This window comes from Palaemon carinicauda, chromosome 35 (assembly GCF_036898095.1).
Source record: "Palaemon carinicauda isolate YSFRI2023 chromosome 35, ASM3689809v2, whole genome shotgun sequence".
Classification (NCBI taxonomy): domain Eukaryota; kingdom Metazoa; phylum Arthropoda; class Malacostraca; order Decapoda; family Palaemonidae; genus Palaemon; species Palaemon carinicauda.
Window position 1 is genome coordinate 29,547,280 of NC_090759.1, and position 24,936 is coordinate 29,572,215.

At 42.5% G+C, this 24,936-nt stretch overlaps 1 protein-coding gene across 1 annotated transcript in view; it reads left to right on the forward strand.

Annotated features, from left to right (window-relative positions):
- LOC137627677 (transmembrane protein 184C) overlaps positions 1 to 24,936 on the forward strand; it is a 74,134-nt gene that overhangs the window by 33,052 nt on the left and 16,146 nt on the right. Inside the window, exons 4-10 of the mRNA XM_068358869.1 lie at positions 2,275 to 2,311; positions 2,968 to 3,170; positions 4,126 to 4,252; positions 7,580 to 7,734; positions 19,385 to 19,487; positions 22,002 to 22,176; positions 22,322 to 22,509. Of these exons, the coding sequence (XP_068214970.1) occupies positions 2,275 to 2,311; positions 2,968 to 3,170; positions 4,126 to 4,252; positions 7,580 to 7,734; positions 19,385 to 19,487; positions 22,002 to 22,176; positions 22,322 to 22,509 (988 nt within the window). The remainder of the gene's footprint in view (positions 1 to 2,274; positions 2,312 to 2,967; positions 3,171 to 4,125; positions 4,253 to 7,579; positions 7,735 to 19,384; positions 19,488 to 22,001; positions 22,177 to 22,321; positions 22,510 to 24,936) is intronic.

Below are 24,936 nucleotides of genomic sequence, written 5' to 3' on the forward strand. Positions count from 1 at the left end.
GCCTCAGCCGGAAGGGTCAAGTCATCCCCACAGAGTGGACCCTTCACAAGAACGTTTGCAACAGACTTTGGGCCCTGTGGGGTCAGCCAACTATAGATCTGTTCGCTACCTCGATGACCAAGAGGCTCCCATTGTACTGTTCCCCGATTCCAGACCCGGCAGCAGTTCACGTGGATGCCTTTCTGCTGGATTGGTCCCATCTCGACCTGTATGCATTCCCGCCGTTCAAGATCATCAACAGGGTTCTTCAGAAGTTCGTCTCTCACAAAGGGACACGGCTGACGTTGGTTGCTCCCCTCTGGCCCGCAAGAGAATGGTTCACAGAGGTACTGCAATGGCTGGTCGACGTTCCCAGGACTCTCCCTCTAAGAGTGGACCTTCTGCGTCAACCTCACGTCAAGAAGGTACACCCAAACCTCCACGCTCTTCGTCTGACTGCCTTCAGACTATCGAAAGACTCTCAAGAGCTAGAGGCTTTTCGAAGGAGGCAGCCAGAGCGATTGCCAGAGCAAGGAGGATATCCACTCGCAGAGTCTATCAATCTAAGTGGGAAGTCTTCCGAAGCTGGTGCAGGGCCAATGCAGTTTCCTCTACCAGTACCACTGTAACCCAAATTGCTGACTTCCTGTTACATCTAAGGAATGTTAGATCCCTATCAGCCCCTACGATCAAGGGTTATAGAAGTATGTTGGCAGCGGTTTTCCGCCACAGAGGCTTGGATCTTTCTTCCAACAAAGATCTGCAGGACATCCTTAGGTCTTTTGAGACCTCTAAGGAACGTCGGTTGTCCACTCCAGGCTGGAATCTAGACGTGGTCCTAAGGTTCCTGATGTCATCTAGATTTGAACCGCTACAATCAGCCTCTTTCAAGGACCTCACATTAAAAACTCTTTTCCTAGTATGCCTAGCAACAGCTAAGAGAGTAAGTGAGATCCACGCCTTCAGCAGGAACATAGGTTTCACATCGGAAACGGCTACATGTTCCTTGCAGCTCGGTTTTTTGGCTAAAAACGAGCTTCCTTCACGTCCTTGGCCTAAATCGTTCGAGATCCCTAGCCTATCTAACTTGGTGGGTAACGAGCTGGAGAGAGTACTTTGCCCAGTCAGAGCTCTTAGGTACTATCTGAAAAGGTCAAAACCTTTACGAGGACAATCAGAAGCCTTATGGTGTGCTGTTAAGAAGCCTTCGCTACCAATGTCTAAGAACGCAGTTTCTTACTACATCAGGCTTCTGATTAGAGAAGCTCATTCTCATATGAAGGAAGAAGACCTTGCTTTACTGAAGGTAAGGACACATGAAGTGAGAGCTGTGGCTACTTCAGTGGCCTTCAAACAGAACCGTTCTCTGCAGAGTGTTATGGATGCAACCTATTGGAGAAGCAAGTCAGTGTTCGCATCATTCTATCTCAAAGATGTCCAGTCTCTTTACGAGAACTGCTACACCCTGGGACCATTCGTAGCAGCGAGTGCAGTAGTAGGTGAGGGCTCAGCCACTACATTCCCATAATCCCATAACCTTTTTTAACCTTTCTCTTGATTGCTTTTATTGTTGTTTTTGGGTTGTACGGTCGGCTAAGAAGCCTTCCGCATCCTGGTTGATTTGGCGGGTGGTCAATTCTTTCTTGAGAAGCGCCTAGGTTAGAGGTTATGATGAGGTCCTTTAGTATGGGTTGCAGCCCTTTATACTTTAGCCACCTAAGAGTCGTTCAGCATCCTAAGAGGACCGCTACGCTCAGTAAGGAAGACGTACTTATTAAAGGCAGAGTAATGGTTCAAGTCGACTTCCTTACCAGGTACTTATTTGTTTTTTATTGTTATTTTGAATAACTAATAAAAATGAAATACGGGATACTTAGCTTCTTTGTTAACATGTATACTGGTCTCCACCCACCACCCTGGGTGTGAATCAGCTACATGATCATCGGGTAAGATTAATATTGAAAAATGTTATTTTTATTACTAAAATAAATTTTTGAATATACTTACCCGATGATCATGATTTAAATGACCCGCCCTTCCTCCCCATAGAGAACCAGTGGACCGAGGAGAAAATTGAGGTCTTGTTGACAAGAAGTACTGGAGTACCTGACCACAGATGGCGCTGGTGAGTACACCCCCACCTGTATAAGCGATCGCTGGCGTATCCCGACCGTAGATTTCTGTCGGGCAACGGAGTTGACAGCTACATGATCATCGGGTAAGTATATTCAAAAATTTATTTTAGTAATAAAAATAACATTTTTATATTCATGCTGCTTTTTTATTTTATTTCAGAATACTATGGATGGTACCAGTATATGCATTAAATGCTGTAAGTATCACACTTGCATTTTACTTGTACTGTACTCTTTTACCAAAAAAAACATTCACAGTTTTTTTGTAAATTTGACTATCATGGGTCTTTTGCTTTGTTATAAATTCATATTTTTATACAAACATTGCATGTTGTATTGTTAAATACATTAAAAATGTAACAATACTTCTCCATCAATAATTTTCCCATATTTAATGGGGCAGATTAATTTTTTTGCTTAACTGAATGTCCATGTTCCCTCTTCTTCAAAAATAATCTACTGATATGAATTTAGTTGTCCCAATTTTTCTCATCAAAGTCACGATCTTTCACTTATTTCTCAATACTGCAGGGTAATAAATTGACATTAAAAAGAACAAGATAATTACTGTAAACTAATTACAATCATCCAGGTTGCTGTACAGTATAGGAAATTAAACTTGCTGTATTTATTGTTTGCTATATTGAGGTCTAAGCATAAGATATTATTTTACAATTTTGATATCTAAGTCCTAGTACTGCTAGCTACATAAAAAGTGTTGCAGTTCTTAAATGTTGGCCATTATGAGAGTTGACTGGGTTAGTAAATTGTTTCTTTTAACCATCAGAATTTGAAAATTCTAAATACCCTGTATATAAAATTTTAAGATGTGTAATATCTGTTGAACTTACAGTGGCTAGTGCTTGGCAATACCAAATGGGCCCCATATTTGGATGCTGCGCGAGAATGTTACGAAGCATATGTCATATACAACTTCATGATGTTCTTGCTGAACTTTTTGGATGATGAAATGGATTTGGATGCAACAATGGAAACAAAACCAACAACTCATCATTTTTTCCCACTCTGCTGCCTCAAACCTTGGCGAATGGGAAGGTAAATACCAACAAGTTATTTGCTGTATGATTTTTTAGTGTCTTTTAATTCTATACTTGTGTTTATCAAGTGATTGAGTAGTCATTCTTTTTTTTTAGTTCATGATATTCACAATCTAAAAAAAAACAAAATATAGTCTTAAAAATACCTTTGTTTAACAAATTTTTCATACTATAAATTAGGGTAGATGAGGATGTCCTGAATATTAAAATGTGTTGGATCCATTTACATGTCATTAAGGGAAACAAAGCTGATAAAGCACCTCAAAGCTCTAATTAGTATGAGTACACTGAATCAAATACTATACTGTATACCTGTTCCTGTCTGTATTTTTACTGTATAAAAAAATCTATGATGCTGTATTAGGTAAATGGCAAAAATTGTCTTGTAATGAATCTGATAATAATAGATTAAAAAGATTAAAACAATATTTAGACTGTGGTGGTCTTTATTTAAGGAAGAATACCATATCCAAGGCAGTCTCATTTTTCTGACCTATGGCTATTTACAAATAGCCTATATGACCCAGTTCTAGAATGCAGACAGTACAATAATAGATTAAAACATTAAACTAACTGTTTGATTGTGGTGGTTTTTATTCAAGAAAGAATGCAGTCCTAGAATGCAGACAATGCAGAATAACACAGTCTAACTAATTTAATTTTTTTGATTAGCCAGTTTTCAATATATAATATATATTGAGTAGTGTATTGAAGACAGCCCTTAAAAAGGTTTTGTCTGAATCTGTAAGATTTTCTTTTTTTCCAATCATTGAATTTTTAAGTAGGTTCAATGTGATGAATGAGATATGATCATCTCATCAAAAACAAACTTATTAGGCAACCCTATGAGAGATAAGAATGTCAGCTTCATGATTTGGTTACACTATTTTATAATGTTTAGGTGATGAAATCAGTGACAATATTTTAAATTCATATCTTTTGTACATTTTCAGAGAGTTTATACACCGTTGCAAACATGGTATACTTCAGTATACAGTTTTCCATCTTATGACTACCTTTATTGCTTTTGTCTGTGGTCAGGCTGGTGTTTATGAAGAAGGAAAATTATCACCTACAAATGTAAGTATGACGTAAATTTTGCAGAATATTCCCTTAGTTTTAATATCTTAATCATTATGCATCATTTCCATTTTGAATGGCTATTTCGAATACCAGAGATATGCAATTGTAAATAAGATTTTAAACTTACATTGAAGACTTTGTTATAAGAATTGGAAAAAAAATAGTGTTGTGTTATAGAGTTAGTAAGAATGAATGTTAATAGCTTACGGAAAAAGAAAAGTTAATTCAGGAATTTTTTAACTAGTTAAGACATTTTATTTTAATGAAGGTTACCTGTGAATCACAGGGCCAAATACCCATGAACCATGAGCTTCTTGATCCTAAAATATAAATAAAAACTCTATTCTCTACCCCCATATCCCTCTTCTTCTGGAATGATTTAGTGCAGTATCATGAATCAGACTGCTTGGTTAAATTTTAACTGGCCAAGGAAGCAGTTGAGACTACAGTACATCAAGTCTCAGGCTATAGGAATCTTGCTTTCCTCACTTCTCATGTAATGGCAGTTTTATCCTGAAGAGGCCAACTGCTCTCCTCTGCTGGTGGAGGTAGCTATCACAACCTTAACAGCTATTTGTTCCAATACAGACTGCGTCCTATTAAAGGAATTCATACTTATGAAATTGTGAAAATGAGGGACAAGGGTGCCCTGCAAGTAGTCCTACATGTTTCCAGGACTCTTGAGCAGACTTTTTTCTAGTGGAAAAGTATATTTGAAAGATGCATGCAGTACTTTCAGATCCCCATCCATCAGCTATCAAGAAAGTTCCTCTGGTTTTTCATCAGCAGCAAGGTCTACCTATTCAAAGTGCCGTGCTTTGGACTGAAGACCTCATCTCAAGCCTTAACGATGGTATTTTCACTCTTCTCAGTGTGGGCACACACCAACGGGAGCATATTACCGAGTTACTTGGACTATTAGCGGGTCCTTTTGAACTCAAAGTGGCAGCTCCTTCAACATCGGGGTAGGCTTTTCACCTTTCGTCACTATCTGGGGATTGCGGTAAATCAGAAGTTCAGTCTCACACCCAAATATTTAATGGTATACAGTACTTTACTTAAGAAAGCACAATGATGTGGAGGAAGGAAGGGCGTTCCCTTCAGACGACGTGGTTGCCAGATTCAGGTGGATAGCCCACCCATTCCTCCATTACCAGCATCTTGCAGCCCAACAATGGGAACAACTGTTAAGTCATTTGTCATCCCTGTAAAAGCGGGGCCCTCTTAATCACTACACTAACACACTCTCCCGTTGTGCCCTAAGAGACAAAGGAATGGGAGCACTGCCTCTCCATACCATTCAGTTCCAGTGGATCAGAAGGTAAGATCTCACCTCCATTATTGGCTATAGGACAAGAACCCCTGGAAAGGTGCCTAATTAGAAAACCTTCCTCTAGAACTACTACTGTTCTCAGATACTTCAAAGCAAGATTGAGAAGCCTATCAGTTGAATCAGACCCAGGCAGAGAAGAACTAGCACATCAACCTGCTGGAAAGGAAGACAGCTCTCTTAGTATTGCAATAATTTCAAAAGTACCTTTTAAGCCACTCGGTAGTGTTGATGAACGACAACACTGTCGTAGTAGTATACATCAACAAATGAGGTACTACTTCTCTGTACCTTTCCAGTTGACAGTACAAGCTCATGAATGGGCATTGGACAACAGAGTTGAGCTTTCGGCGAGATTCTTTCCAGGCAAAGAGAATGGAATCGCTGATAAACTGTCACCAGGGACAGATTATAGTGTCAGAGTGGTCCCTTCATCCTCAAATAGCAAGGAGAATTTTGACTTTGTAAAGTTCACCAATGACCAGGTTATTTGCAACAATACTGAAAAACAAAAGCTACCGATTTATTGTTCACCAGTTCCTGAGCAGGTAGCAGCACTGGAAGATGTATTCTAACATCCATGGGATGCCTTAGATGTATATGTTCTTCCGCTGTTTTGCCTGATTTTGCGAAATAATCAACAAGGTATGGTTAACCCTAAACCCAGGTGGCTAAAAGCTATTGACTGAGACTGAGGGAGTGGCCCCATTGTACCAACCTTCTGTGTCAACCACAACTCAGTGATATCCTTGTCACGTCACGGTTGGAGGTTAATCAGTATCTCCTCATAGCGAGAGGCTTTTCGCAGGATACTGCATAGATGATGTCTGGGTACTTCTGTAGATCCTCGACAGCAATATACCAAACCAAATGGGCAATCTTTGGTGGTTGGTGATATCGAAGGGCTACCTCTCCTCTCTGATTCTCTATTTCCTTAATTGGGTACTTCCTCATTTTCCTGCAAGGGGAGAAACTACTTAGTGTCAACTGTAAAAGGCTATCGCTCAGCCTTAAGCCTAGTCGTTAGACTGAGGCGAGTAGACCTTTCCTCCTCATGGGAACTGTATTTTAAAGATTGAAAAGTTTGTATACACAAAGGAAAAGTAAACATATTTGAAAGTATTTTAGATTTTCCCCAGTTTAACAAACCTGAGTCCTTTAAATAGCACATTCCACCTTAACCACCCTCTCAGTTCTAGGCCTAATGACAAAAGTAATAGGACTCAGGTTTGCATATGTATGAAACATATGAATTAAGTGTACTTTTAGAATTTGTTATAATTATAGATTTCTTCTGAGGTTGTTTTGAGGGGCCAGTTGTTGGTGGGTAAGGAATTTTAAATTTGCCGATGGGAATTACATATCTTAGAATATTCCTTCTATCCTAATTAATCTGTTAAGGGTGAATTACATAGCCTAGGTTATTCCTTATATCATTATTTCTTTTATTACCAATTTCTTTTTTTTTGTTCAGAAAAGGCAAAGATAATTTTTTCTTTCATGGTAAGTGCAAGTGTGAAATTGTCCTGAATTATGAGGTGAGATTTATTAAGATTGGTTTAGAAAACTTGAGTTTAAGAATAGTTTTAGTGTATAACACTTTCCCAACTCCCAAGAAATGTGGTTGTAAGACTTGTGACTTACATGGAAGCTTTATTGAAATAGAAAGAATTTCTATCATAAATCCCCTTCTCCACACTTACATTGATATTTTAAAGTATGAGTTTGAGTTACAGGTCTTTAACAATTTTGATAGTATGAGAGAGAGTTGGTGTTGCCAGGTCTCTTGGACCATTGAGCTGTGTTTCATCCTAGTAGTGTGTCTCATGATAGCATGAGGGATGGGTCCCAGAATGGAGGGGAATAGAGAAAGAGAGAAAACTTTTAATATTATTTTAAATTGAGAAGCTCCCGTTTTACAGATATTAACCTTGTGACTATCAGATAATTATCTAAATAAGAAATTATATTAATATTTTATTTTATCTTTTCAGGCATTTGTTTACTTATTTGTAGTAAACAACTTTTCACAGTTTGTGGCCATGTATTGCCTAGTTTTGTTTTACAAGGCAATGAAAACAGAACTGGATCCAATGTCTCCTCTTGCCAAGTTTCTGTGCATCAAAGCAGTGGTCTTCTTTTCCTTTTTGTAAGTATTTTCAGTGGTTTTATAGATTATGTATTTGGTGGGAAGAGCTATCTTAAATTGTGAGAAACTTGTAGTAATTAAAGATTGAAGATATAATTTGAGGTAGCATAAAGACAATACTGTACCTTAAGAAAGAAGAATAGATGAATTTGGGGGAATTCTAAAGACCAGGAAGAACATTCCAGTTAGTCTTCTTACTTTGTACTGGTGAATATCTCGGAACTAAATATGGAAAACAACTGAAAACAAATTAAGCTCACTGATAATGAGGCAGTATAGTCACTGATAAATACTACAGCAACTGAAAGGATATAATCACCAGTGGGGCCATTTTGTGGTATTTTGTCTTGATACATGAACAGATAGTGATATCTGGCATATCTCTGTGGTCACGTTGACTGCAACTACATATTTAAAAAAAAAAAAAAAAAAAACTATAACATTGTTTTGAATTTTGGAAATCAACCTTTGATAATGAAAGCAAATTAATAAATTAAATATAGAATATTCTTTAAAAATTTAATCCTTGAATAATATTTTATATATGTATCAAAATTATAATCGAATGGCCTCCTACTACGAGTCAAATTTGAAGGAAATAATAACTGTCTCTTAAAAGTATATTATTTGCAGTTACAATGACAACACTGTATTTACTCATACTGAGTGTGGTTGATCTGTCAATGCTGATAATCACCCCTGCAGAAAAGGAAACAAAGGAAGTAGAGATAAACACTATCATTGAAACCAGTTTAAAGGTTTAAAGGCTGCTCATGAATGGCAGAGGCAAGGGACAGTGACATTGCCCTATCAAGCAGGACAATGCCCTAGAGACTTACCATGTATATATTACGGTCATTTTGGAAGATTGGCCATTTTACAAAATGCCAGGCCATTATGCAAAAAGACCAAATTCGTGGTCACTTTGCAAAATGACCTAAATATCTTGACATTTTGCAAAAGGGCCAAGATTTTGGTCCATTTATAAAATCATCAGTATCATCGTTGGTAAGGATACAAAATGTCCAATCAGCAAGTAGGCTAGGCTAGGCTAGGCTAGGCTAGGCTTGGCTTGGCTAGGCTAGGCTAGGCTTGGCTAGGCTAGGCTAGGTTGTTGATTGAACATTTGTAACCTTAACAACAATGATACTGATGATTTTGTAAATAGACCAAAATCTTTGCCCTTTTGCAAAATGTCGAGATACTTAGGTTATTTTCCAAAGTGACCACAAATTTGGTCTTTTGCATGATGGCCGGGCATTTTGTAAAATGACCAATTTTCCAAAATGAGCGTAACATATACATATGATCAGCTCCCAAGCCCCCTCTCCATCCAAGCTAGGACCAAGGAGGGCCAGGAAACGGATTTTGAGCGAAGCGAAAAATCTATTTTTGGGTGAGATAGCCATGGCGTCCTGATGGAAGGTTCCTTATTGGTAGCTTCCCTGGGTATATTAACTACTAAGATATTCCCAGAGAATTTAACCACAGGTTATCACAGAATTCTAACTTCTGGAGCGAGTATCCTAAAGGTTTCCCTTTAAGACATCGTATATCAACAGGGGACGCATGTATTAACGCGCCACATAGCTATCTGCACCCCAAATAGAGTTAACACTTCGATATGGAGGGGCGGAGAATAGCTGGGGAGCCGTTCCACAGCTATACTCGTCCGTGGCTACTTTTGGTACTCGAAACGTAAACAAACGGGCGTCATTGCTAAATGACGTCACGTCCGTCCTCATCCTGATGCCAGTTGCTTGCCAATCACCATGATACAGCAGGACAGGGTGGGGCCTGAAAGGCTGGACTAAAGTAGCAGGGAGGGTCCATCAGGACGCCATGGCTATCTCACCCAAAAATAGATTTTTCGCTTCGCTCAAAATCCGTTTTTTGGGCTCAAGCCATGGCGTCCTGATGGAAGAGTACCAGAGAATCAATGTATCGTGGTAGATTTCCCCTTGTAGAGTAAGTGCCGAGGGCTTTGAATAAGGTAAGCATAGTGACCTCGATAGAGGTTCCGTGGGGATGCAACTTCCTGCCCCCCTTGGAAGAGAAGTCCAAACGGACCATGCCGAAGATCAAAGTGGTCATCGAAGGGCTACCCACCTTGCGGAGAGAACGTGAAGAACTCGGAGACAAGACAGAATGGTTGATATTCATATAGGAACATTCTCAATAACAGAAAAGTGGTGGTTAGGCACTGTATTTCATAGCTAGAGAACGATCTGGTCTCGAAGATATAGCGCAAGTAAGTATTCAGTTAGGAATATTACACAGCATAGGTGAGTATATAATATGGATTGAACCTATTATTCTTCATTATTTCAAAAGAAAGGGGATAATGAAACTATGACACCCATGTATTTCATAGTATGAGTAGGAGCGGAGTGAGACGCACAAGTAATAAAATAGAAATTTTAATTCACAATTGCAGGATATAGTAAAATAAATGCAATAAAGGATGTAAAATTAATTTACAATAAATTATAATGTACATAGTAATGAAAGACTTCGCTCTTGAATCTGAAAGAAGTTTCAAATTATTAGAAGGCACAGGTTCCATAGGAACGTCAGTCTTTAATAAGGAATAAACACATCATGCTCTAGGCATGCGGCACTCATGTGACGACTATGACATTTCACCTTGTAAAGAACAGTCTATGAAAAACACTAAGTGTCCCTGAAATCACTACTTATCACACGAGGGTCAACATAGGCACCCGAAGAGTTAAAGTCCCAAGTAACTCACTGTTCTATGCAGAGTTAATTGCAGGTTTCATAACACTACCTGCGGCTACCACGAAATGTTTGACTTCATGCACTTGCTTCGCGTAGTGCTTGAAGAAAACACGCGAAGATTTCCAGCCTGTGAAACTCATGAGGCTTTCGAAATCCATGCTCTGGAAAAAATTCAAGAGACGATACGACTTTTCTAGGATCATGACCTGCGGGTGTACTGTCAGGATCCGCTCTGCGAATGAAGTAGGTGATTTTCGCTCTTAGTTGTTTCAGTGACAGGTCGCTACCCGATGTTTCTCCTTTGAAGAGTTGGCCTCCACCAAAGTCAGAAGTTCTACGAAGATAGACCTTGAGGCTCTCTACCGGACATAGAGAGGCATCTTCTTTCAGGGGGCAGATTCTCCAAGGGCCCCATCTCTTGGTGGGTAGTTCATTTTTCGCGAGAAACGTCGGATCCGGGAAGAGGGTAAGGTCTCCTGAGTCTGTAAACAGGATGTGACCCTCGTCTCTTGATAATGCCACTATTTCGCTGACTCGGGCTCCTGAGGCAAGAGCAAAAAGAAATATAACTTTTTGAGTCAGATCCTTGAGAGGGCACGAATCGTTGTCCAAGTTGGAGGCAAAATGGAGCACCTTGTCCAGGGACCAGGAGATAGGTTTTGGTGGGGGTGCTGGGCGTAGACGAGTGCATGCCTTCGGCAGTTTATTGAAGATGTCGCTGGACAGATCAATCTGGAAGGCGTACAGTAGTGGTCTAGTCAAGGCCGATTTGCAGGTAGAAATCGTGTTGGCTGCTAAGCCCTGTCCATGAAGGTGAATGAAGAAGGACATGCAAAAATCGATGGTGATTTCCGTAGGATTTTTTTGCCTTGACGAATGAGACCCACTTTCTCCAGGATGATTCGTATTGCCGTCGTGTGGATTCGGTCTTGTATTCCTCGAGGAAGTCTAGACTTTTCTTCGAGATCCCAAACCTTTTCTTCGCGGCTAGGGAGAGAAAATCATGAGATGAAGGTCCCTGACTTTCGATGATGAAGCGAAGACAGTCGACTTCTGTACTTGCTGGGAGAGAACTGGGCCCGGGAGAGGGATCAGCGTGGGCTGTAGCTCCAGGACTAGGGGGTACCAATTGCTCCGGGGCCACTTGGGAGCCACCAGGGCCGCTGTCCCTTTGAAGGTTCTCAGCTTGGAGAGGACTTTCAGCAGAAGGTTGGTGGGAGGGAACAGGTAGATCCTGGACCATCTGTTCCAATCCAGTGACATGGCGTCCACTGCTTCTGCCTTGGGGTCCTCGTACGGGGCCACATAACGAGGAAGTTGATTGTTGTCGCTCGTTGCGAAGAGATCGATCTGAAGTTCTGGGACTTGGTGAGAGATGAAGGAGAAGGATCTTGCGTCTAGAGACCATTCCGACTCTATCGGGCTTGTCCGAGATAGAGCGTCCGCCGTCACGTTGCGGAATCCTTGTAGGTGAACTGCAGACAGGTGCCATTTCTTCTTCTCTGCCAGGCGGAAGATTGGGAGAAGCACCTGATTTATCTGGGGCGATCTTGAGCCTTGGCGATTGAGACATCGGACTACCACCGAGTTGTCCAGGGTCAGACGAATGTGGATCGAGGGAGGCGGAGAGAGTTTCTTCAGAGTGAGAAGGACTGCCATGGCCTCCAAGATGTTGATGTGAAACGTCTTGAATAGGGGAGACCATGTTCCTTGAGCCTGTTGTTGGTGGGAGTGACCTCCCCAACCCTCCAGCGAAGCGTCCGTGTGGATGTTGAGTGATGGAGGTGGATGTTGAAGAGGGATGGACCTTTTCAGGGCCTTTGCTTCCGACCACGGCTTTAGGAGTAACCGAAGTCTGTTTGGGAGCCGTCTCTTGAGGTCTCTTCGAGCAATGGATGCAGAACGTCTCCAGACTCCCGCGGCATCCTTTAGCTGTGCACGCAGCACTGTAGAGAGCCTAGAACTCGTTCCTGCTGACGTCTTGAGATCCGTTTGGATTTCAGCAGTTTTTTGACAGACCCTGCTATTTCTTTCCTTTTCTTCTGGGGAATGGAAAGGCGGTGTGACTGAAGATTCCACTGCATTCCTAACCATTGGAACTTCTGAGCTGGAGAGAGGCGAGATTTCTTTCTGTTTATCTTGAATCCCAGGTGTTCCAGAAACTGGGTGACTTTGTTGCAGGATCTTAGACAATCTTCGGGCGATGGAGCCCAGACCAGCCAGTCGTCGAGGTAGGCCATCACCTGGACGCCGCGGAGGCGGAGCTGTTGAACGATGGCGTCTGCCAGCTTTGTGAAGATCCGTGGGGCCACATTGAGGCCGAAGGGCATGGCCCTGAAAGCGTAGCTTTTCCTTTGGAGTCGAAATCCTAGGTAGGAGGAAGCGTGGTGGTTCATTGGAACGTGCCAGTAGGCATCCGCCAGGTCTATGGAGACCGTGTAGGAACCTTGAGGCAGAAGGGTCCTTATCTGTTGAAGAGTCAGCATCTTGAACTTGTTGTTCGCTATGAACTTGTTGAGGGGGGATAAGTCTAGAATGACTCTGAGTTTGTCGGAGTCCTTCTTGGGGACGCAAAACAGGCTCCCTTTAAACCTGGTTGACTTTACCCTCCTTATCACCTTCTTGTTCAAGAGTTCTAGGACGTATTCTTCCAGAAAGGGGGTTGACTGTTGGAAGAATTGCTGGAAGGTTGGGGGTGGATGAGCCCAGCTCCAGCCTAGACCCTTCTTGACGATGCTGTGTGCCCAGGGATCGAAGGTCCAACGATCCTGGAATTGGCGGAGTCTTCCTCCCACCGGAAGCACTTCATTGCTTCTGGTTTCCCGAGGGTTTGCTACCTCGGCCGCTAGCTCCCTTTCCTCCTCTGCCTCTGAAGGGACGGCGAGATGCATCTCTGCCTGCACCTCTGTTTGAGCCTCTACCTTTGGAACGAAAGGTAGTTAACTGTTGCTCAAAAGCAGGGGTGAAGACCGGCGACTGTGACAAGACCGGTTGGGTGACCAATTGAAAGGTCTGCTGTGGCTGAGCTGCCACTTGGGGAGTAGCGGATCCCGGAAACTGCCGTCTCTGTTGAGGTTGCTGGGGTTTCGGTTTTGTGGGTTTCCTCTTAGGTTGAGGGCCGTCGTCCTGAGAGGATTTCCTTTTCTTTGACATGCCCCATTTGTGGAGAAGGTTCCTGTTCTCTGTGGCGGCCTTGTCGGTGATCTCTTTCACTAGGGAGGAGGGAAAGAGGTGCTTACCCCAGATATTGGAGGAAATCAGCCTCCGGGGTTCGTGTCTCACTGTAGCACTTGAGAACACGAATTCACGACAGGCTCTACGAGCCTTCGTGAAGCTGTACAGATCCTTTACTACGGTCGCCAAATGTGTTTTGGCGAGGACCATGTAGTAGTCAGGGACCCTAGTGTCACCGGCCATGACTTCGAGCTGTACTTGGAAGGACATAGATGCGGCGAGCCTTTCCTTCGTATCATGTTCCCGACGAAGGAGATGGTCATTAAGTTTTGGGAGGTCCTCGTTAAACTGACGACCAGCGACGTCAGGTTCTAGTTTTCCCACTACAAATGTTGACTGGACGTCTTTCCAGTGTCTAACATCAGGGGGAGTAGTCAGGGAGAAGGGTCTGCACTCCTCCAGTGCAGGGCAAGGTTTTCTTTCTTCCACTGCCTTATGCACCGCAGTGAAGGCCTTTTCCAAAAAGGGGAAGGTCGCATCGTCTGGTGCGACGTAGGTCGGGTGCTTCTTGCTAAGCGCTTCTTGCTAAGCGCCGGTAGTTTTGAGCAGGTGAAGCCCCTACTTTTCACTGTATTGGCCAACATAGCCTGGGCCTTCGGGAGATCGAACACTATAACCTCCTTCGGTTCGGTCTTCTTTAGAGGCAGGTTCAGATCTAAGTCGGACGTAACAGTCCGGGTAAGCCTCAAAGTTTGGGAAGAATTCCACTTCTTCCAGCGCGATCGAGCCGACCTTTTCGCTTATGAAGATCTTGCCCGTAGTGATCGGCATGTGCTCGGCATACCTCCAGGGGTTAGTATCCGAGCATGCAGGGAGGTCCTTAACTGAAATCCTTTTCGGCTGCTTCGAACTTCCCATGTTGGACCTGAAGAACTCATGCGTCTCGCGGAGTTTCTTATCCATGAGAGCCTCAAGCATTTTAAAGATCTCCTGGGTGTTGGATGGGGTAGGATCCGGGGTAGCGGATGTAGACGGGAGTGATACATCCGTCAGTGTAGGAGTTAGTGTGGGGGTGGATTTTGGAGCGACCTCCTGCTCCGACTCAGGGTATTCCACCTGATCTTCCTCATAGTCCAGTTCGTCGCCCATGAGGTTCCTCTCCGTGTTCTCCGACACTTCCGACATACGTTCCGCGTTGTCGGTATCCAAACGGCACTCGTGCATGGACTGAGCCATGACTACATCCGGTTCCACCACTATCTGGACGGTGGGAATCTGATCTTTGGGGACCACTGAGTCTGGTGATGCCTTCGGGAAAAGCAAGGCCCTCAAATCTTCGGTGGCGAGATATGGTCCGGTGGCGTTCTTCTGGAAGCCACGCACCCACTTGCGTAGCTTCTCTCGAGAAGAGTCCCTTACCTCCGCTGAAGGAGGATTGTCGAACGCTTCGACCAGGCGTTCCTTGCAGACTGTACAGTGCTGCGGGTCCCAAAATTTCAGATCGCCTTTCTTATTGGCGCAGGGGGCGTGGGTCCTACCCGCCGTGTGCCCGTAGAAGTGCGGGCGCTTCACTCCACAGAAGTTGTGGTCACATTTCACATACTCCTCCTGTAAGAGAAAGAGAACATGAGTATACAGAAGTCATACAAATGACTTATATTACTCTAAAGTTAAATATTAAGTAGTTAACTTTAACTTAACATTAATTAAATAATAACATTGTAATGTTAGAGAGTGGAGCGGGAAATGAAGTAGATAGACACATACTCTGTGTATCCCGCCCAGCTGGTTACCGTAACCTTATCAGTAGGCAATTTGTTTGTGACCGAGGACACAAAGCAGAATTCTTCATAGATCGCCAAGGAAGGCAGAAGGTAATTCTAGCAGGGATTGCCTAAGATGTATATCAAGGACTGAGACCACTCAGGCCATTAGTTTGGGGGATTGTAGAAGACCCCATAGGACAACGGTTTCCGGCAACCATCCGTGCTAAGACACACACAGCATGCTGGAAAATTGTGATATGCAAGAAGACAGCACGGCCGTTAATAGAACGGTAAGACAATACCTATGCATTGGGGTAGCCAACCTATCTGGTTGCAGTGTAGGGCTATCAGCATGAAGTTGATAGCTGGGAGAAGGGGTGCAAGTCTCTTGGCGTCTCCGGAGGGCGCCGGCAGACCGGCGGAACGCCGGAGGCCGCTCCAGCAGGGTTTCTGGCATTAGGGAAGACGCATAGAGAAGTCAGGTGTAATGTCAGGTTGGCGGCCGCCGGCACAGCGGAGGCACGCCGGCAGGAGGCGGCGGCTTGGTGGCAAGGTCATAGGATAAGGAAGGGGGTTATAGCATACCCAGACCGCCGGCAATCGATGCCGGCACGCCGGAGGCCGGCCCAAAGGACGGACGACCGAAGCTAGGTAGTGTAAGGGTAGGCCATCGGCTATACACCGACGGAAGGCGGCAGCCCTCCGGCACGCGGAGGACTGTCGGCTAGGGAGGATACTAGGAATGTGTCACCAAGGGAGGGCGGTATCGCCGGCAGTAGAGGCGGCAAGGGACCGGCACCAGGACAGGAAGAGAGACAGAAGGAGGGATGGAGGGGTAAGAATACGAACCCCTATAGCATCCCACCTGAGAGAGTGTATCCATGATAGGGGTGAGCCCTATCACCCAATGGCAGGGGGCCGGCAGTCGGCCGGGTGCCAGAGGAACCCAAGGGAGGGTTAGGGTACACTCAAGAGGGGGGGGAACCCCTGAGGACAGATCGCTTCCAGTGGCTAACCCCATAGGACGCTATGAAGGGTATATGTACCAGAGCGGCCTGCCCACAGGAGCTCAAGATAGCCCTATCACTCCACCCTAAGGAGGAGTTGTAGGACTAGGGACAGATGTGTATAGGCTAGCCTATGTATAGGCTAGGCCATACCAAGAGATAGGTGGGGAGGGGGGAGAAGAGGGGTCTTCCAAAGGGGAGGCTCTGTACAAAAACGGCCACCAAGGAAGGGAGGACGCTCCCTAGCATAGAGTAGGTAACCTGCATGAGAACGGTTGAGTACCGTTTCAAGCTAAAAGTACAGAACTAGCCCCCACCGAGGCCTAACCTAGAGAAGGGATGTTAAACCCCAAGCTAGGTAGGCTGGAAGACATATCGCAAGTTGCAATGAAGGTCAGGTAACCTAACCTCAGCAACCGAGGAAGGACAGGCCGTTCCTCTTTCTCGGACACAACCCTAAGGGGGGATCATTCCCTTAGGGAGGATAGAGAAGCGATAAATACTCTGATACGGACTTAATCCCCTTATGTGGTAGGGGGAGCAAGGCCACACAGAGGGAATGCCCTAAGGCAGGGGTGAAGGAAGCATATAGGGGTCCTACATTTAGGTTAGGTTAGAAAGGCACACTATCAAACCGATCCCCTATATGGTCCCTGAAGGCGAAAAACACTTGCATCACAGTAAACAGTATCATAAATAATGCCACTATCTTCATAACCTAACCTAGGATCACTGGAATATATCATGCATGAACACTGGTGCTAGGCAATCTGGCCTAGGGGCTAAGCTAGCAATCTAGTATGGGGTCAGGCGATGACCGAATAAAAGAGCGTCAAAACACGATATATAAAGTTCCTAGCTATGAAGACTAAATAACTAACTATATCAATTAGTTAAAAGGCCGGAATAAGCTGTTCAGGCTAGTTAAATAAGGCATGCAGGGGAACAGCGACGCCATAAAATGGCGTGTCCGGTAGTAGCACAGCTCTGCCAGAAAACATGAAATATTTCGAAAAGTATAAGTTACTTTACGGTCAGAGCTTATATAAACAATTCTGGGACCTGGTACTCAACTTTCCAGAAGAAGGCGAGGCTGAAGGTAGCGACATTACGAAGATGCAAGCCGATGAAAAAGCACAAGGGAAAATCCGTCTTAGCAAGGCAAGCTACTAAAAGAAGGATGAGGACGGACGTGACGTCATTTAGCAATGACGCCCGTTTGTTTACGTTTCAAGTACCAAAAGTAGCCACGGACGAATATAGCTGTGGAACGGCTCCCCAGCTATTCTCCGCCCCTCCATATCGAAGTGTTAACTCTATGTGGGGTGCAGATAGCTATGTGGCGCGTTAATACAAGCGTCCCCTGTTGATATACGATGTCTTAAAGGGAAACCTTTAGGATACTCGCTCCAGAAGTTAGAATTCTGTGATAACCTGTGGTTAAATTCTCTGGAAATATCTTAGTAGTTAATATACCCAAGGAAGCTACCAATAAGGAACCTTCCATCAGGACGCCATGGCTTGAGCCCAAAAAATTAGTTTTATTAGGGGAAAAAAAAATTCGTTCATGGCTAAAATGGCCTTTTTCTATATGTATGTAACTGCACCAGATCCCGTAGGCATCCTTTTTCCTACCTGGTTAAATATTTTCTTATTCTTTTTCAAGAGTTGAAGAGATGCTGTTTCTAGATGAGGTTACCATTAAGTTTGACCATTCGCTTTGATGGTTTTAACATCATAATCTCCATTTTGTTTTGCTTATATCATTGTCTGTTGGTTTATATGTATATTATTACTTTGTTATGATGATGCTAGAATATGGATAAAGTGTCAGAGACTTTTATCGTAAACGTTTCCCATGCTGTTATAAAAACAAGGACTGAATGGCACCATACATTGCATTAACACTATCGAAACAAACTACCATAAGTGAAGTACAGTAAACATAAACACTTTAAGTTACATTAACAAAATCCTTAAGAATAGTGAATAAAAAGATTTAGAGCTTTTTTAACTGTACAGTACAGTACTCAAGTTAGAAGTTGATGCAGAGACTTTCAAATATAAGCACTCTGAAATGATGTTCCATCAGTGACGGTGAACTGAAAGACAATTGTTGGGTGGAATAAGATGCCCAAGTATTGCCTCCAATGTTAATTTGGTTCTCAGTTATGACATATCATTAGATGACTCACAAATTCAGTCTTGGTGGAGCTATGACAAGTTCGATAGAGCCTGAACTCTTGGGCCTTCCTTATACTGTTTGAGTCCATACTTTGCATGTTGATTCATTAGCCCTGGAGCAAGGAAGACCTCAATATTTCTTTGGCACCTTAATTCATATTGGATTCTCTGTTTTAGCAATTTAGCAAATAAGTCCTTGGAGACCACACAGCATTCAAACTCCCCCTAAAATAGAATGTAATAATAAGTCAAAGCAGAATTCTTTAAGGCCAAGGTCCCTTATAGAGTAAGCAGCCCAGTATGAAACACGAAATTGAGTAATATGAAAAAAGTAAAGGGACCAAAGGGATATTGCTAAGAACCCTTTGTACCTTAAATTGTGCTATGCAAGATACCAAGTAATACTTACTTGTGGATGTCAACACTTTTTTTTCGCCAAGAATAAATCTATTGCTGCATGCTTCTTTCATGAATAACCCTATTGTCTCATTCTTGACATAGGCAGATTTATGTAAAGTTAAACTGATATTTTTTAAAAATAGAATTTTTATTTCTGTATGTTGAAGTAGGTTGATTGGCAGATATATGTATTAAAGAAGGTTTTTTTTTTCAATGAAATTCCTTTTGAATAGGTTGATTCAGGGAATACTTTACATTGTTGTATTTCAGTATATGATGCAATGCATCTGTGTGTTCTAAGGCATACCAAATCATTTATGCTATGTATGCTGTGTGTGAATTGTTCATGTTTTTTAATTAATACATATATCTTTTCAGTCAAGGAGTTGCTATTATGTTCCTTACAAAGGCTGACTTCATGCATGAGTTGTTTGGAATCGATGATGAGCCTGGAGAAAGAAAATTGTCTAGTGTCTTACAGGTAAGATTTTGTTAATATATTTTGCCCTTTTCTTATTTATCTGATTTTATTGAGCAATGAAAAACTAAAACATGCAATTTGAACACCTAGTAACAATGGTAACACATTCACCTAGCATTCGCATGGAAGCAGATTGATGCCAGTCCAAGACAGTGATTTTAAGCTGTTTACTGGGGAGGAAACCACAGTGGGGTGTTGGGCATCTCTTCGTATGATACTGGAACTGAACCAGACACCTTTACTTTTACATTTAGGGCTCTTTCTGTGCATCTTTTTCATCTTCCTGTTCTGGAACATGATCCCTAAAGTTAAATACTGCCTTTTCTATTTACCTTTAATGGGGTAGCTTTATGCTTGAATATGTTAAGGGATTTATTTTAGCAGTAGAGGTGCCAGCATTTACGTTGTCACTAGGGAAAATCTCAGATGTGCTGTTGTATGAGCCTATATGCGAACGATGCGCAATGTCATCCAATACATGATGCAACCCATTATTAATAGGAACTATATGATATACCATGCCATTGATATAAGAATTAATTGGTTGCTTATTAGTGCCCACTTCAGCAAATTGAGGGAATATTAGGATCCATACTACCAACTTGGCTTTCTACCTCGGAAACAAAACATCTATAGGTTCCGATGTAGATGCATAAGTAGTACCAGAGTGTGAGGCTACAAGAGAGGAGCTTGACTTTTTCATGCACAGTGCTCCATCTAAATCTTTACAGAATGGTGCAATAGAATTTCTAGTCAAAACTTGAGGAGTTAGGCTTGGGGTGGAAATTGGGCAGGTTAGGTTTGCTTCTCTATTAATGCCCACACATTCACTAGACTTCTTGGGTTGTATACAAGAAACTAAAGAGATCAAGAGCTTATGAAGCTCACTACTGTCAAAACCCAAACACTTGTTAAGGGCTGCGGACTTGTTAATGGCTGAGGGGATCGTTGATAACTGGCTTGATGCCCCACACCCCCACCCACACACACACACGCACACCCATATTGCCCAGAGCTTATCTCTGGGTGGCAGCTCTTAGACCAGCAATCATAGCCCCTAATGACATTCCCATCGTCATCCCACAATAATGAACTACAGTATTCTAATCCTCTCGGGATTTTCCGCTGAACTCCTACTCTGATCAGCAACCATTTTAACATATTTTTTTCATATGAGGAATAGAAAGACTTTTACACTCCATCACAAAGATTATACAAATCACAACACTGTCTGGTATGAGACAAAGAGAATGAGGATCATGATCCCCCGTAATGAATCCCTTGAATAATATACATACAGTGGTAATTAACTACGAACAAATCTAAGAAAAGACATCCCAATAACTAAACTAAATTGGTATTTTATCTGGGACTAGGCAGCAACAACTATGTAGACCTTGTCACAAAGAAGACTGGAGCTAAGGTGGATGATGATGGCCATCCACCCAGTGAAGCCAACTGTACAGTACACAATCTCTTATGAAGTTCATTTAATGTTCCACTAGCCAGAACATTTCCTGCATGTTTAGAGACACATATCTGTATAGGCTTTTTCTCTAATATTTATTTTATAATGTATTTTCAAGCTGTGGGTGACTAAAACTGAGATATATTAGACAGTAAGAGAGAATACTGCGTTATTTTCTTAGCTATGGAAAGAACCCATAAATGTAAGGAATAATTTTTCTCTTTTTGTGCATTGGTAGGCGAGAGGTGTAGTCCTCTTGAAGGGAAGAAAATGGGAACTTATTTTAAGAGTAACGTTGATATATAAGTCAGCTTCGAGAGAACAGTGCAATATTAACATCAGAGGAGGTTCATAGAAATAATGTATCTAATATTTTTGGAAATGGGCACATTATTTAAAGTTACATAAAACATAGTGGATCATCTTGGCTAAGTAATCATTACAAAAAAAGTGCAAGTACAATTGGCTTCATGAATTTGGGTACATAGCAGGAACCCATGGAGACATTTTACAATTCTAATGCATTAATAGAATAATACAAAGAATTATTAATTAACTATTTGTATATGACTATGATGTTTCTCATTTCCTATACTATACAGTAATATACATTATCAGAAAATTAAAATTGTGACATAATAAACATTATACTGTGCCATTAGGTAAATTTTCTTCTCTTCAAAATGGGATACCAATCCTGCATTTTGCATTGTGAAGTTGCCAGATAACTCCTTTGCTTACTGCAGTGTACCAAAATTCATGAAGCCAACTGTACAGTACACAATCTCTTATGAAGTTCATTTAATGTTCCACTAGCCAGAACATTTCCTGCATGTTTAGAGACGCATATCTGTATAGGCTTTTTCTCTAATATTTATTTTATAATGTATTTTCAAGCTGTGGGTGACTAAAACTGAGATATATTAGACAGTAAGAGAGAATACTGTGCGTTATTTTCTTAGCTATGGAAAGAACCCATAAATGTAAGGAATCTTTTTTCTCTTTTGTACTTTAGATATTGACATATATCTTATCTTGATTTTCAGAACTTCCTAATCTGCATTGAAATGTTTATTGCTGCCGTCGTTCACCATTACGCATTTTCCTATAAGCCGTATGTGGATGAGGAATATGAAACAGGCAATTGCTGTCATACATTCCTTCTTATCTGGGATATTTCAGACGTCAGATCGGATATCAGGGAGCACGTCTATGTCGTTAGTGAGTACATTGTGGAAGATGTGTATTTCTCTAAATAATTTTGCCTAAGAATCATATGCAGTTTATGAGATAAAAAGATTAGCACTTCATGTATGCTTTTATGTTAATTACTTTAAGGAAAATAATAGGCTTTTAATATTTTCAGGTGAAGGAATGAAACGTCGCCTGACATCTCGAGGGGGTGGTTGGCCTGGAGGGGCTTCAGCTGTTGGTGGTACGAGTGGTGGGGATGAAAATACCCGCTTGATTGCCCCTCATGCTCACTCTGGCACACGAGCATCACACCGCTATATGTCCACCTCGGAATCAGAGCACGATATTGTTATTGAGCAGGTAATTATTCCTAAACTTTAAACTAAACTACTATACTGTACAGAAATACTGTACCCCTCTTTACGTCAGGTCATCATACATAAGGTCTGACTTCATATCGCTCATCTTTGACCTTTAAGGAGAGTGACTAGGCCCCATTAAAACAATGTTAATTTGGGGTTAGTATATCCTGCTTTGCTTCTCAAACATTTCCTTTCATTTAAAAAGCATTTGGAATATTTTCTCTACAAAAAATATGAAATTGGAAATCTTGATATCATTTAACTTTATTTTATATGTATTACTTTTTCAATGTATAGGAGAAGAGGCACTTTATTTTTGTGACTTTTTCATATAAAAGTTCTTTTATTTTCATAAAAGTGACTTTCCAGATTATAGGGATTAAAATTCCTTATCTCTTCATGACTAAATGATAAAAAATTTTCAATATTCAGAAATTAGAATTTTAATAGCGAAATTAATTATTTCTATACTCGCTTGATTTTCATATTGCTTCTTCTCTGACAAGGGAACAGAGCCCTCTACCGTAAGTGGTAGGAAGCCAAGGTTGTTGCTAAGGGAAATATAGCCTTCAGTTTTGAAGTCTGCATTATCTTGCCTCTTGATACTGTGAGTCAGTGGAGAGGAGGGTGGACATGTACAGTATATGAACATCAGGAGTGTATAAAAATAGGAATTTTAAATATTTAACTTAGCCGGTGAATATATAATAGCTGCTGCTCAGCGGCTCGACAGAAAACACACTCAAAAACTCGCGAGCGATCGCTATGAAGGTTGCGGGTGTGCCCACCAGCGCCAACTATCGGCCAGATACCACTCCTGCATGTAAACAAACCCTTCAATTCTTCTCTGTCGACCTTGACGACAAGACGTATCAATACTCGCTGTATAACCTGGAGTTTTCTCAACATATTTGGTGAAGTACTTCATTTTGGTTTGAGCTTTCGCAGTGCAGGTGTTTTTCCTTAACTTAAACTCTTGAACTCTTTATTGAACAGATTTAATTGTTGATGACTTGGATTGTTTTTTGGACTTTCTTTGACTAATTCAAAATGGCTGACCCTTCACAAGTACCTAGATTTCGTAAGTGTAATGCTAGGGACTGTAATAGGCGTCTTCCAAAGGCATCTCTCGACCCACATACTGTGTGTTCCAATTGTCGGGGTAAAACCTGTCAATTGGGAGATCGGTGTGAGGAATGCGTGGGCCTTTCGGAATTCGATTGGCTCGAATACGATAAGTATGCACGTAGGCTAGAGAGAGATAGGGTAAGGAGGAGTTCCTCTAGGTCAGTAGATTTTTCCTCTCCACATGCCCCTGAACCTAATCCTTCCCCTGTAGTGGTTGTACCTAACCCCCCTTCTGGCACTCAGGAACCATCTATGCAAGACATGTTACGTGCTATTCATGCCTTGGGGGAAAGAGTTGAAGCGTTAGCAACTGATCGTAATCAACTCATGGCTGACGTTAAAGAGCTTAAGTGTCAGAGTGCCACAGCGGAAAATAGTGGGAAAGTGATTAGTGCGCAAAGTGTTGTGAACAGTGTTGCGACCGAGGGTTCGTCTGTTCGTGCCTGTCGTTCACCTAGTCCGAGACCTCTTGCAAGCTCCCAAGCCCAGGGGAGAAGTAATGTCGTACGACTTATGGGTTCGAGAGGCCTTGATCAGCGAACAGACGTTCCCTCTATGGTATCAGGCGTATCTCACCAAGATCGCCCCTACCATAAGACGAGAGAGCCCATTTTTTCCTCGTCTTCCGAAGGCTTTTCACATAAGAAACCGTGGAGCAAGGTTTCTAGGCCCCTTAAGCGAAAGTCGGTCCCTTCAGGACAGGTCCAGCGTCCTGGATGTAGTCATTGGGACAGTTCTGACCCGTTGCAGTCATCGGATGACTGCTCGCCGCCTAAGCAGCAACGTTACACAGGCTCAGAAAGTCTTGGTGTAGGCAAGGTTGTGCCGTCTCAGACGTTAACCCCGTCGTTTACCGCACCCATTCCCGTGGACCCTAAATGGGTTATACTGCAGGACATGCAGACTAAGCTCGCCTCCCTTATGGAAGACTATTCTGCCGATAAGGTTCACGTTGAGCCTAGCCGTTTATCTCATCGAGATCCTGGCCTTCAGCCGCCTAAACGAACCTTTGTGCGTCCTGTTGACGTTGGCGTAGCTAAGTCACGTCAGTCACGATATGTAGAGCCTCACTCGATGCGGTCTCGTGTTGATTTTCAGCCGCATTTGGACGTTAGGCCACTTACTAATGCTCCTGTTGACGTTCAGGACGTTCGCCAACCATCGGAGTTGACTTGTTTTGACGCTGAGCGTCAACCACCGCAGTCTAGAGTTGTTTTGACTGCTCAGACTAGGCAGTCAAAACAGTCTCGAGTGGACGCCGAGCGTCCTCACGCACCTGTTGTTGTTGACAGTTCAC